General features: G+C 37.6%; 1 protein-coding gene across 1 annotated transcript in view; it reads right to left on the reverse strand.

Annotated features, from left to right (window-relative positions):
• Positions 1-12,332, reverse strand: part of RC3H2 (ring finger and CCCH-type domains 2) — a 38,969-nt gene that overhangs the window by 23,683 nt on the left and 2,954 nt on the right. Inside the window, exons 3-4 of the mRNA XM_065878589.1 lie at positions 9,373-9,606; positions 2,864-3,039 (exon numbers count right to left, since the gene is read on the reverse strand). Of these exons, the coding sequence (XP_065734661.1) occupies positions 2,864-3,039; positions 9,373-9,606 (410 nt within the window). The remainder of the gene's footprint in view (positions 1-2,863; positions 3,040-9,372; positions 9,607-12,332) is intronic.

A 12,332-nucleotide genomic window follows, 5' to 3' on the forward strand; every position in this document is an offset into this window, starting at 1 on the left:
ACCGAGGAGGGACTTCCTTGGTGGCACAGTGGGTAAGACTCCACGCTCCCAATGCAGGGGACCTGGGTTCGATCCCTGGTCAGGGAACTAGATCCCACATGCATACCACAACTAAGAGTTCTCATGCCGCAACTAAGGAGCCCACATGCTGCAACTAAGACCTGGTGCAACCAAATAAATAAATAAATATTAAAGAAAAAAAAAAAGAAACACTGAGGAAACAAAAGGAGGAATTTTTTATTTTTTTTTTTGCTGTATGCGGGCCTCTCACTGTTGCGGCCTCTCCCGCTGCAGAGCACAGGCTCCGGACGCGCAGGCTCAGCAGCCATGGCTCACGGGCCTAGCCGCTCCACGGCATGTGGGATCTTCCCGAACCAGGGCACGAACCTGTGTCCACTGCATCAGCAGGCGGACTCTCAACCACTGCGCCACCAGGGAAGCCCAAAAGGAGGAATTATTAATCCAAAACAGAAAAAAGAAACCCAAAAAACCAGAGGATGGTAACATTCATCCAACCACCAAGGTACAGGGTGCCTCTTGGGCAGCATGAACATCTATCCACCTGAGTTGTAAGATGTATACAGGTGGCTAACAGAGCCTGGTCCTATTGAAGTTCTATAAACGTGCATCAAAATCACCTATGAAGCTTTGAAAACTACAATTTCAGGTAATCAGAATCCCTGGTTTCAAGGACCGCATAATTAACAAGTATATATGAATGCTCAAGTCTCACTGGTATAGTTTGGTATCAGATATACCAAATCAAAATATCGAGGGATGGGACCCACAAATGTATACTCTTCAAAACTCCAGAGGTGATTCTGATGTATCTTCAGTTTAGAATCACTGCATTAAACAAGAGAATCATTAACTCCCCTTGTTCTGATTCCATGCTAAGCAAGCAAAGGTTTGATACTCTTCTACAGGAAAATAGCTATGACATGAGAATTAAAGTCAGTTAAAAGTTGCACTTCTCTTGGGCTTCCCTGGTGGTGCAGTGGTTGAGAGTCCACCTGCTGATGCAGGGGACACGGGTTCGTGCCCCAGTCTGGGAAGATCCCACATGCCGCGGAGCGGCTGGGCCCGTGAGCCATGGCCGCTGAGCCTGCGCATCCGGAGCTTGTGCTCCGCAACAGGAGAGGCCACAACAGTGAGAGGCCCGTGTACCGCAAAAAAAAAAAACTTATAAAATTGATAATATGTAGTATGTGACCTTGGTTGTGGTGATTCTGTTCCTGAGGAACCCCCAAAATTCAGGTCTCTAAGCCTATAATCAAGGAAAAGACCTTCAACAATGGTGAGTTTATTAAATGCCCCTGGAGAGAGGCCTTTTGGCAACTGTCAGCATGATATCTTTTGATTCATGTAAACACTGCTTTCAACATTTTAAACTACAGGGCAGCAGTACAAGATGAAATGGGAGCATGAAACTGAAATCTTTCTAAACGTAGTGTTATTCAAATGTCAGATATTAGGAGCAGCTGTAGATGTATGACAATCATAAACCACAAATCTATATGATACCACTGAGGAAAAGAAACAACATTAAGTTAACAATACACAGTGTGAGAACCAAGCCAGTCACTTCAGGATGATAAATGATTTCTGTAATTTGCCTGCTTAGCCAAAAACATTATGTTCGAGGAACCAGAGATTCATTTCAATTGTTGCCCTAAGAACACAATCAAGCACTGTAACTATCAGGCAGATAGTGTTCAACCCTCACTGGTGGAGATAAGTGAACTCATCTGAACATATTTCCATCATCAATTAACCTGTTATCTCAAACTAAGCAGAGTGCCAAGAAAACCTCCTTTCTGCCTGTACTGTTTTCACTCTTGGACTATAAAACCAGCAAAATAGCTTAAATAAGCTTTGGCTTCAAATTCAGATGTTTTACTTTATAGAAGTACTTTATAGATGTTTTGCTTTATAAGAAGCCAATGGGTCTTTCTATTTCCAAGTCCTTGGGCCCTTCTTAAGTCCCCACCAGTAACCTATATTCTTGTAACATGCAGAAACGTCAAGGATTCAGCCTACTTTCCACATCTCTCAGTAACTGTCACCACCCATAAGCCTATTTGACAATGAAACTACATTTCTAAATAACTTAGGGTTCATCCCTATCCTCTCTGCCAAAAACCCCACCATCTAAATGCAGAGTGGGTCAGTATCCTCAACTTTTCACTCTCTTGTCATCCATAAGACAACATACGGGCCATCTTCAGATTAAAGGCTTTAATCTAATCACCACAGAGAAAGAGATAAAAATAATTAATAGGGAAGTTAAAACATTACCTACTGTTATGAAGTTTTCAGTATGCTTCCTGACTCCCTTTTAAGATGGTAAACATTAATGAAGTAGGCTTCTTTAGTTCACTTTTACTATTCCAAGAGCCAAGTTTACCAAAGTATTTTCCTCACAGTGTTACTGACGCCTTCACGTATGTGTTCTTACACCCACACATAGTAGTATCACACATATGCAGTATCACAGATGCAATAAATGCAGAAAGCAAAGCTTCCTTTTAACCCTTTTTTTTTTTTTTTTTTTTTTTGCGGTACGTAGGCCTCTCACTGTTTTGGCCTCTCCTGTTGTGGAGCACAGGCTCCGGACGCGCAGGCTCAGCGGCCATGGCTCACGGGCCCAGCCGCTCCACAGCATGTGGGATCTTCCCGGACCGGGGCACGAACCCACGTCCCCTGCATCGGCAGGCGGACTCTCAACCACTGCGCCACCAGGGAAGCCCCCTTTTAACTCTTGTAAGCATTCTGTATTTCTGGGGCCTTTAGACCAGGTAACACCCATACCAGGTATCTCACACCCAGGCATGTAATGTTTAGATGGTTGCTTGCTACTTACCTTAAAACAAGAAGCTCGATACAGTAGTTGCACAACATGACCAATACTTGTTTTTGATGCCTGAGGAAATCTTGGTTCTAGTCTTTGCACAACAAAAAGTACCAGAACTTTCCTTGAGAGAGCAGAACCATCTTCTAATGCCAGCAACACCAGCTTCAAGGCCTCTTCTTGCATAGCTAGAAGTAAAGAACATGAGTTCATGATAAATGAGGAGACCTGTCAGACTACTTTGGGTATTAGTTTATGGTGGTTCATTATCTGAAGCCTGTAAATACTTAGCAGAAAAACAGGCCATCACATGTGTGCAAATACAGTTTACTTAAAAAGAAATCAAGCAAAAGAAAACATGCGTCCTACTAAACAACCAAACAGAACACAAGTCAACAGAACTTAAACAAAATATATCTTCTGTAGGTATTTAGTAGTCAACTAGATAATGATAATGTTAAAAGTGAAAAAAAGCCCTCATTTTTAAAACTCACAGAGCTACTGTGACAATTAAATAACATGTAGAGAACACATAGTAGTCTTAAGATAAATGGTAATTTTTTAATGCATGAGAATGTTGCTTTGCCTGTCAGAATTATTTTGTATATAATTTAAAAGTGATATTAGCCCCTGGACGCAATACCTAAAGAAGGCATCCATTTATGTTGTTTTCCAGCCAGGGAGGTAGAGTATAATCTGAATCTAATCATGAAGGAGCATGAAAAAAACCCAAATTAAGGAATATTCTGTAAAAATAATTGCCTGTATTCTTCACGAATACCAACATTAGACAAAGAAAGGCTGAGGAATGGTACTATGTTAAAGAAGACTAAAAAGAGACATGACAAATAAATACAATACGTGATCTTAGACTCAATCATAAAATGAAAGAAAATAAATGCCATAAAAGGCATTTTTGGAATAACCAACAAAATTGGAGTATGAACTATAGACTGCAGCATTGTACAAATGCTAAGTTTTCTGAATTTGATGAATGTATTGTTTTTCTGCAGGACACATACTTAAGTGCAAGGGGTAAAGGGGCATGAAATATGCAACCTACTCTCAATGGCTCAGAAAAGAGAGTGAATTATATAACAAATATAGCAAAATATTAAAAACTAGTGAATATGGATAAAGAGTATATAGGAATTCTCTGCATTATTCTTGCAACTTTTTGGTAAATTTGAAATTATTTAGAATTAAAAAGTTAAAAATATATTGACTCTCAATGAAAACAATGGAACTGAAAGATCTAGAATCTAGATTAAAAATCAAACCCCTCTCTTCCCAAGTAAGACATCGAGGCCCAGAAAAGTTAAGTGACTAGGCCAAGTTTCACAACTAGTTAGCAACAAAATTATAATTAAAACCAAGGACTTTTTAAAAAGTTGAGGTAAAATTTACGTCACTAAAATTAACCATTTTAAAGTATACAATTCAAAATGTTGTACAACCATCAACTCTATCTAGCTCTAAGACATTTTCATCACCTGAAAGGAACTCTATAGCCATTAATCAGTCACACCCCATACCCCTGACCGCACCCCCACCCCCACCCCCGTCTCTGGGAACCACTAGCTTAATGTCTAGTTCTATGGATTGACCTTTGTTGATGCTTCATATAAATGGAATCAGAATATTGTGACCTTCTGTCTGTCTTCTTTCACTTAAAATAACATTTTCAAAATTCATCCACATTGTAGCATGTATCGGTTTCTCAATCCTTTAAATGGCTGAATAATATTCTATTTATAAATATACCACATTTTGTTCATCCATTCATCAGGATTGATGGACATCCAGATTGCTTCTACCTTTTGACTACTGTGCATAATGCTGCTATAAGTATTCGAGTACAAGTATTAGTTTGAATACCTGTTTTCAGTTCCTTTGGGTATACACCTAGGAGTGGAACTGCTGGGTCATACGGTAATTCTACATCTAACTTTTTGAGGAACCGCCAAATTGTTTTTCCATGGAGGCTGCATCATTTTACATTCCCAAGTTCTCTAACATCCTTGCCAACACTTTTTATTTTCCACTTTTTAAATTATGGTCAACCTAGTGGGTATGGTATCTCATTGTGATTCTGATTTGCATTTCCTTAATGATAATGCATTTCCTTAATCTTTTCATGTACTTCTTGGCCATCTATGTATCTTCTATGGAGAAATGTTTATTTAGGTTCTTGGCCCTTTTTTTTTTTTTTTTTTTGTGGTATGCGGGCCTCTCACTGTTGTGGCATCTCCTGTTGCGGAGCACACGCTCCAGACGCGCAGGCTCAGTGGCCATGGCTCACGGGCCCAGCCGCTCCGCAGCATGTGGGATCTTCCTGGACCGGGGCACGAACCCGTGTCCCCTGCATCAGCAGGCAGACTCTCAACCACTGCGCCACCAGGGAAGCCCCCAAATTTAAATTGTGTTGTTTATCTTTTTGTTGTCGAGTTATAGAACAAAGAATATTTGATACCTAGTCTAGTGCTTCTTAGGTAAGGTAAATAAACATGAGGAAATATCCACAGGTAAGCATTCTTAAATTATATATAAATAAGGATTTTAAAATTATTTTTCAATTTAACTTTGTATTATGGAAAATTTTAAACATATACAAAAGTAGGGATAACATGTACCCATAATACAGCGGCTGACACTAAGGTTTCATCTACTCATTACCCACTTTTCTAGTTTGTTTTGGCTGGAGTGGTTTGAAGCAAATCCAAGATAACATAGTACTTCATCCTTAAATAATTCATTATGTATTTCTAACACGTAAGAACTTTAAATTAACATAACACCATTATCATATTTAAAAAGAGTAATATATTTCCTTAATATCATCTAATACCCAGTTCAGGTTGAATTTTCTCCCACTGTCTCAAAATTTCTTCTTATAGTTGGTTTCTTTGAGTAAGTATCCAAATAAAGTCCATATATTGCTTTTGGTTTGTATGTCTTCAAGCTTTAAAAAAAAAAAACCCTATACTAGCTCTCCCCCACTCTCCCACCCGTTTAAAAGAAAATAATTTGTTGCAGAAACAATCATTTTTCTAAACAATACCCCCACATTCTCGATTTGGCTAATTTTGTATTTGTGATGTTCCTTTATCCTCCTTATTTCATGTAAACTAGAGACCTGATTAGATTCAGAATGAGTTTTTAGTTTTTGGGTTTTTTTTTGGGGGGTGGCAAGCATACACCTTATTCTATGTATCACATCAGGAGATACTTAAGACCTAGATGTCTCACTTTTAGTAATGTTAAAATTGATCAGTGGGTTTCGGCCTTTTTCATTTATTAACCTTTCATCTACTGGCTTTAACAGCCAATAATAATTCTTGCCTAGACCCATTATTAATTCATTTTATGTGATTTTTCTAACCTTAACATTGTTTTTCTAAATTTATCAGCTGGAATTTTGCTAAAAGAGAAACCTACCCTCAAAACCCTGAGAAACTGTCCTTGAAAGCAATTTGAAAAGGAAAGTCAGAAAAAGCATGCTTGATGTTTTTCTACTCCTTTTCCAATTTTTAGCATAATGTGTTGGTGCTCCAGCAACTGCCAAAGATAACCAATTTATTTTTTCTGTACTATCATTACAAGATCATGGATTTTTACACATTTTATGTGTTCAATCCATTATAGTCATTATTCATTTGGAGGTTCAGATTGTCCCACTTTTGTCCAGTGGGAGCCTTTTCAGATTCTGTCCTTTTGACAAGATTCTGATGGTCTTTAATAGCTTTTTTGCTTTCTAGCACAAGACTTCCCAGGTTCATCTTGTACTTTTCTACCCTAGAACTGGGATAAGAAATTTATTAAAAGAGCCCTGCTTCTTTTTAGTAGGAAATGGTATTTATTAAAGGCCACACTTTGGGTGCTATGGCTATTCATTGCTTCCAAGCCTTTTAAGTAGACAGAGCCAGGAAACAGTCATTTTCTAGAAAAAGAAAAATAAATGAGTCTGTACTTATATTGCCAATTCAAATTTAAGAATGCAGGGTTTTTACATAAATTCTTTGATTTCATATTTTCTTTTTTTAAGAAAGTATCTCTCTTTTTTTAAATGCCAAAAACCTTGGTTCCTGATGGCATTGACATAATTACCTACTTGCTTTATCCTACTATGTGTCTGTATTATAGTTTCAAAATAACAATACCAATAGAATTATAAACAATATGACTGGTGAATACAATTTAGGATTTATTATATATCACACTAGGAATATAAAAATCAAAAACACTGTGTTCTAAAGTCACCTGAAATAGTTCATTCCTGATGAATATGCTACCAACTTATGAATGTTTTAGCTTTTCATTCTTAGGTGTTTTTTTGTTTTATTCATTTTATTTAAATTTTAAAAACTTATATTTACTAAGAATTGTTTTATGATTACATAAAACATTTACATGGGTACAAACTACAAATCAACATACACTGAGCGAGATCTAGCCTCTGTCTCTATCTGCTTTCTCTTGGATCTTCCCTACTCTACATGTTTATTATTTTAAAATTTTTCCTACCATTGCTTCCTTTGGAAAATACAAACAAATAATTAGAAAATGGTTGTCTCTCTCTCCCTTCCCTATTTAAAAGTGTGCTTTACTGTAACAGGTACACTATTCTGCACCTTGCTTTTATTTTTTAACTTAATGTATCTAGAAATCACACCCAGAAGAATATATACATTTTCTTCATTACTTTCAACAGATGCATGGTAGTCCACTGGAAGGATATATACCAGTTTACTAAGCCAGTCTCCTATTCATAGACATTCAGGTTGCTTCCAGCTGTTTACTGTTATAAACAGTGCTTTATAACTTTATGCATTCTGCATTTTTTGCTATATTTATGGGACAGGTTCCTAGAAATAGCACTTTTGGGCCAAAGGGTAGCTGCAGAGGTGATTTTGCTAGATATTGATAAATCCCTCTCTTTAAAGTTTGCACCACTTTGCATTCCCACTATTACTGGATGAAAGCACCTGTTTTCCCACAGCCTTGACAAGAGACAAAAGTTGTCAGACTTTTGAATTCTGCCAATCTGATAGGTGAGAAATGGTATTTCACTATAATTTTAATGTATATTTCTCTTAATATGAGAAAGACTGAGCACATTTTTATCTGTTTGAGGACCATTTACATTACTTTTTCCCTTGAGTTGTCTGTTTCCACCTTTAGTCAATTTTTTAATTGGGTTGTTGGTATTTTTCTTCTGAGTTTTTACAAGTACCTTATACATTAGTTACATTAGCCCTCTTTATGTGATATAAATATTTCCCCAAGTTTCTCTTTTTTTAAATTTTTCTTATGATGTTTTATTATGATGCAATTAAAAAAATTATATAGTCAAATACCAGTCTTTTCTGTTATCACTTCTGGATGTGGAGCCAAAGAAAACAGTGTTTCCTACTCCTAGGTTATAAAGGAATTCACTCATGTATTTGTTTTTACTACCTATACAATTTATTTTTTAATCATAAGTATTTCTAACCTACTTGGATTTATGTAGCTAAGGAGTATTAAGAAATACATCCATGCGGACTTCCCTGGTGGCACAGTGGTTAAGAACCCGCCTGCCAACGCAGGGGACACGGGTTCAAGCCCTGGTCCGGGAAGATCCCACATGCCACGGTGCAACTAAGCCCGTGTGCCACAACTACTGAGCCTGCGTGCCACAACTACTAAGCCCGTGCACCACAACTGCTGAGGCCCATGTGCCTAGAGCCCATGCTCCGCAACGAGAAGCCACTGCAATGAGAAGCCCGCGCACCACAACGAAGAGCAGCCCCCACTTGCCGCAACTGGAGAAAACCCACGTGTAGCAACAAAGATGCAATGCAGCTAAGAATAAATAAATAAATAAATAGAAAAATATTTTTTAAAAAAGAAATACATCCATGAAAAAAAGAAATAGAAGAAGAAAAAAAATTACATCCAATTTTATCTTTTTCCACATGTCTATCCAGTGGTCCCAATGCCACTTAGTAAAAAAGTTTCCTTTGCAAAAACAAATTCTTCCTAGCCTATAGTTCTAAATAAGAAAGGCAAAACAATAAAGCTTCAAGAAGATAACAAAGGAAAGTACTTCATAACCTGGGTACAGGTAAAGATTTTTTAAACAGAATGTAGATGATGGTAACTATAAAGGAATCATCCCCTGATGATTCTTATTTTTTCTAATAATTTGTTTCCCAATTTTAAAGGCAATCATGAACTTTTAATTTCTTTCATAAAAAGGTTTACTTTACTTACTACCTGTGTATCATTAGGCCTCTCTCTAACTCACTTTTCTAATTTGTAAAATTGGATCTGTGTCACTTTTCTTAAAGAAATGAGAAATTCATTCTAAAACACTATCACACTGTTTATCATATAAATTATGATTAATAAAAACTAATTTATCTTTGATTATGTCAATATCTGTAAGTATAAATCTGAGTATTCTCACCTACTCCTAGAAATTGGCATCCTCTAGCTCTGATAGCCAACAAGAAAGGCAAGACAGTGATCTATCTTACCTGGCCCTAGAAACTGGCATCCTCGAGCCCTGACAGCAGCCCATAAGTTGGCAGACAATTGCTGAGGGTTCTGGTGCTGTAGTATTAGTTCCGTTACAGTTCTTTCTCCAAGTGAACGGGCTGCTCGTATGGCTCTTACACGACCTTCTTCCTCCACCAGTTGACAGTTTACAAGTGTCACCAGCTTCCTTTGCATTGGACGGCTCAGTGCACTCTGGTTCAAACTAGCTACACCTTTAGGAAAAAAGGAAACTACAGTTTTTTTCAATTAAAAAAGACAAGTCAAATTTCATTATCTATTTAATGAAAATATCTAGTATTTAACTACTAAGCCACAATTCCTAATCAGTCCCCATAAGGTACTTTCATTTTTTAACAATGAATATTTTGTCCCTGTTTATCACTACTCTGTGGTAACTGGAGCCTAATTTTTAGTTACTTCGAATTTTATTTGGGTATCCTATTCTCTAGGCTACGTGTGTCCCACAAAAGAGAGTAATTTGGGTTTATTTAGTCTATTCTTCATCTTCACTAAAACTATTGAAGATAAATTTAGACCTAAATAAATGAAAAAATCTAAATGTAATGATTAACAACAGCTCTAGTTTTTGGGGCTTTTTTTGTTGTTGTTTTGTATATAAAACATTTAGAACACGGTTTAATGACAAAATCTTAGATCCTATTCCCTTTTCAGATTCAAAGATATTGCTCCAGCAATTCTTCCCTCTCTCCCACATCATCAATTGTTCCCCTTTTACTTGATCATTTGCATCAACATACAGTAAGAACAAGCATGCTGTTATTTCATACACCTTAAAAAAATTAATAAATCTTTTTTTTTTTTTTTTTTTTGCGATACGCGGGCCTCTCACTGCTGTGGCCTCTCCCGCTGTGGAGCACAGGCTCCGGACGCGCAGGCTCAGCGGCCATGGCTCATGGGCCCAGCCGCTGCCGCGGCATGTGGGATCCTCCCGGACCGGGGCACGAACCCATGTCCCCTGCATCGGCAGGCGGACTCTCAACCACTGCGCCACCAGGGAAGCCCAATAAATCTTTTTATTCATCCCTTTTCCCCTACCTGCTCTGCCCCATTTCTTTGCTCCGTTTTGCAGCAAATCCTCTAGAGCTGTCTATATTCACTATCTCCAAATCCTTGCTTCACAATCTTTAAAACCTACTCCAATCAAGTTTTTGCCACTATCTCTTGACCAAAACTGCTCTTCTCATAACAACAATTACCTCCTCTTTGCTAAATCAATGGTCAATTCTCAATCCTTATCTTATCTGACCTTTCAAGAGCACTCAACACAGATCACTCCTAACTCCTTTTAAAACATTCTTTACTTGGCTTCCAGAACACCTCTGTCTCTTAATTTTCTTCCTTCCTTCTTCCTTTCCAGTCTTCTTTGCTGATTTCATCTTTTCTTCTTGACTTCCTAATGTTAAACAGCCTAGGACCCAGTTTTTGTTTTCTTCTCTATCTATACTCACTACTTAGGTGATCTCATCCAGTCTTATTGCTTTAAATACTACTTGTATGTCAATGACTCCCAAAATTACAACTCATACCTCATTCCTTAACATATATCCACTGGTTACCTAACAGCATCCAAGTGAAGATTTGACATCTCAAATTCAACATGACCAAAACTGAACTCCTGATCTTCCTATCTAAACCTAATGTCCCTGCTGTATTCCTTGTGTAAGTTGATGGTAACTTCTCTTTCCAGGTGCTCAGACCCCAAAACTCAGGAGTCATACTTGACCCTGCTCTTTTTCATACCCACATCCAATAATTTAGGAAATTCTCTTGATTCTACCTTCAAAAAACATCCAGACTGTCCACTTCTCACTAGCTGCACTTCCACTAACCTTGTCCCATCAGCCAATACCCTGGCTCTCCCTTTGTCCTTCTACACTGAATTCTCAACAGAGCAGCTAGTGTGACCCTTTTACCATTAGTCATATCACGTCATTCCTCTGGCTCAAAATCCTAGAGTAACTCCCCAATTTCACTAAGAGTAAAAGCTCAAGTCTTTAAAATGGCCTGTAAGTCTGTACGACATCTGGCCTCACCATTCCTTTTCATTATCTCATACTGCTCTCCCCCTCACTCACCCTACTCCAGGTACATTCTCCGTACATTATCCTGTTTTTGTTCTTTGAAGACACTAGGCATGCCTTGGGGACTGTTATTTCTTCTGCCTTGAACAGTCTTTTCCCAGTAACCTACATGGTTAACTACCTCACTTCTTTCATCTCAAGTTTGAAAGCTACCATCTTAACAAGGTCTACACTAATCACCTTGTTTAAAATTGCAACCCACCCTTTTCCCCTCACTCTGACATTTCTGATTCGTTTAACTATACTGTTTTCTTTCCACAGCAATTATCATTTATAACATAGTGCCTGGTACTTAGGACATGCTCTTTAAGTATCTGCTCAATGAATGAATGAGGTAGATAAGATAAGTTTCTCAAGGAAGCCAGTGTCCAAAATATCCAACAGTGGAAAGCACAGAGCAGATACAAAAGAAATACCTGATTAATTCACTCACTCAACAACTTTTTATTACATCTATGACCTGCTACGTACCTACAGAAGAGAATTCCATTTCTGTCTCAGCACTTAGCTTACTGAGCTTATATGCTTATCTCCCCAATAGACTGTGGGCTCCATGAAGACCCTAACCTGTAAGTTATGTAAGTTAACTGTAAGTGCTCCATAAAATTTAATAAATGACTGAATGAATACATGAAATTGTCTTAGTAGGATTCATTAAAACTAATATTCTGCTATAGCACCATTAGTTTAATCAGTGAATATAAACATTGTATAAATCTCAATATGTAGTATGTCTGATGAATTCTTAAATTAATAACAATATTATCTCTAGAAAATAGTATAATGTTCTCAATCAAAAAGATTTCCATGATCCCTTTAAGCAAACTCATTTATCA

The sequence above is a fragment of the Phocoena phocoena genome, chromosome 6 (genome assembly GCF_963924675.1).
Source record: "Phocoena phocoena chromosome 6, mPhoPho1.1, whole genome shotgun sequence".
NCBI classification, from domain to species: Eukaryota; Metazoa; Chordata; class Mammalia; order Artiodactyla; family Phocoenidae; genus Phocoena; species Phocoena phocoena.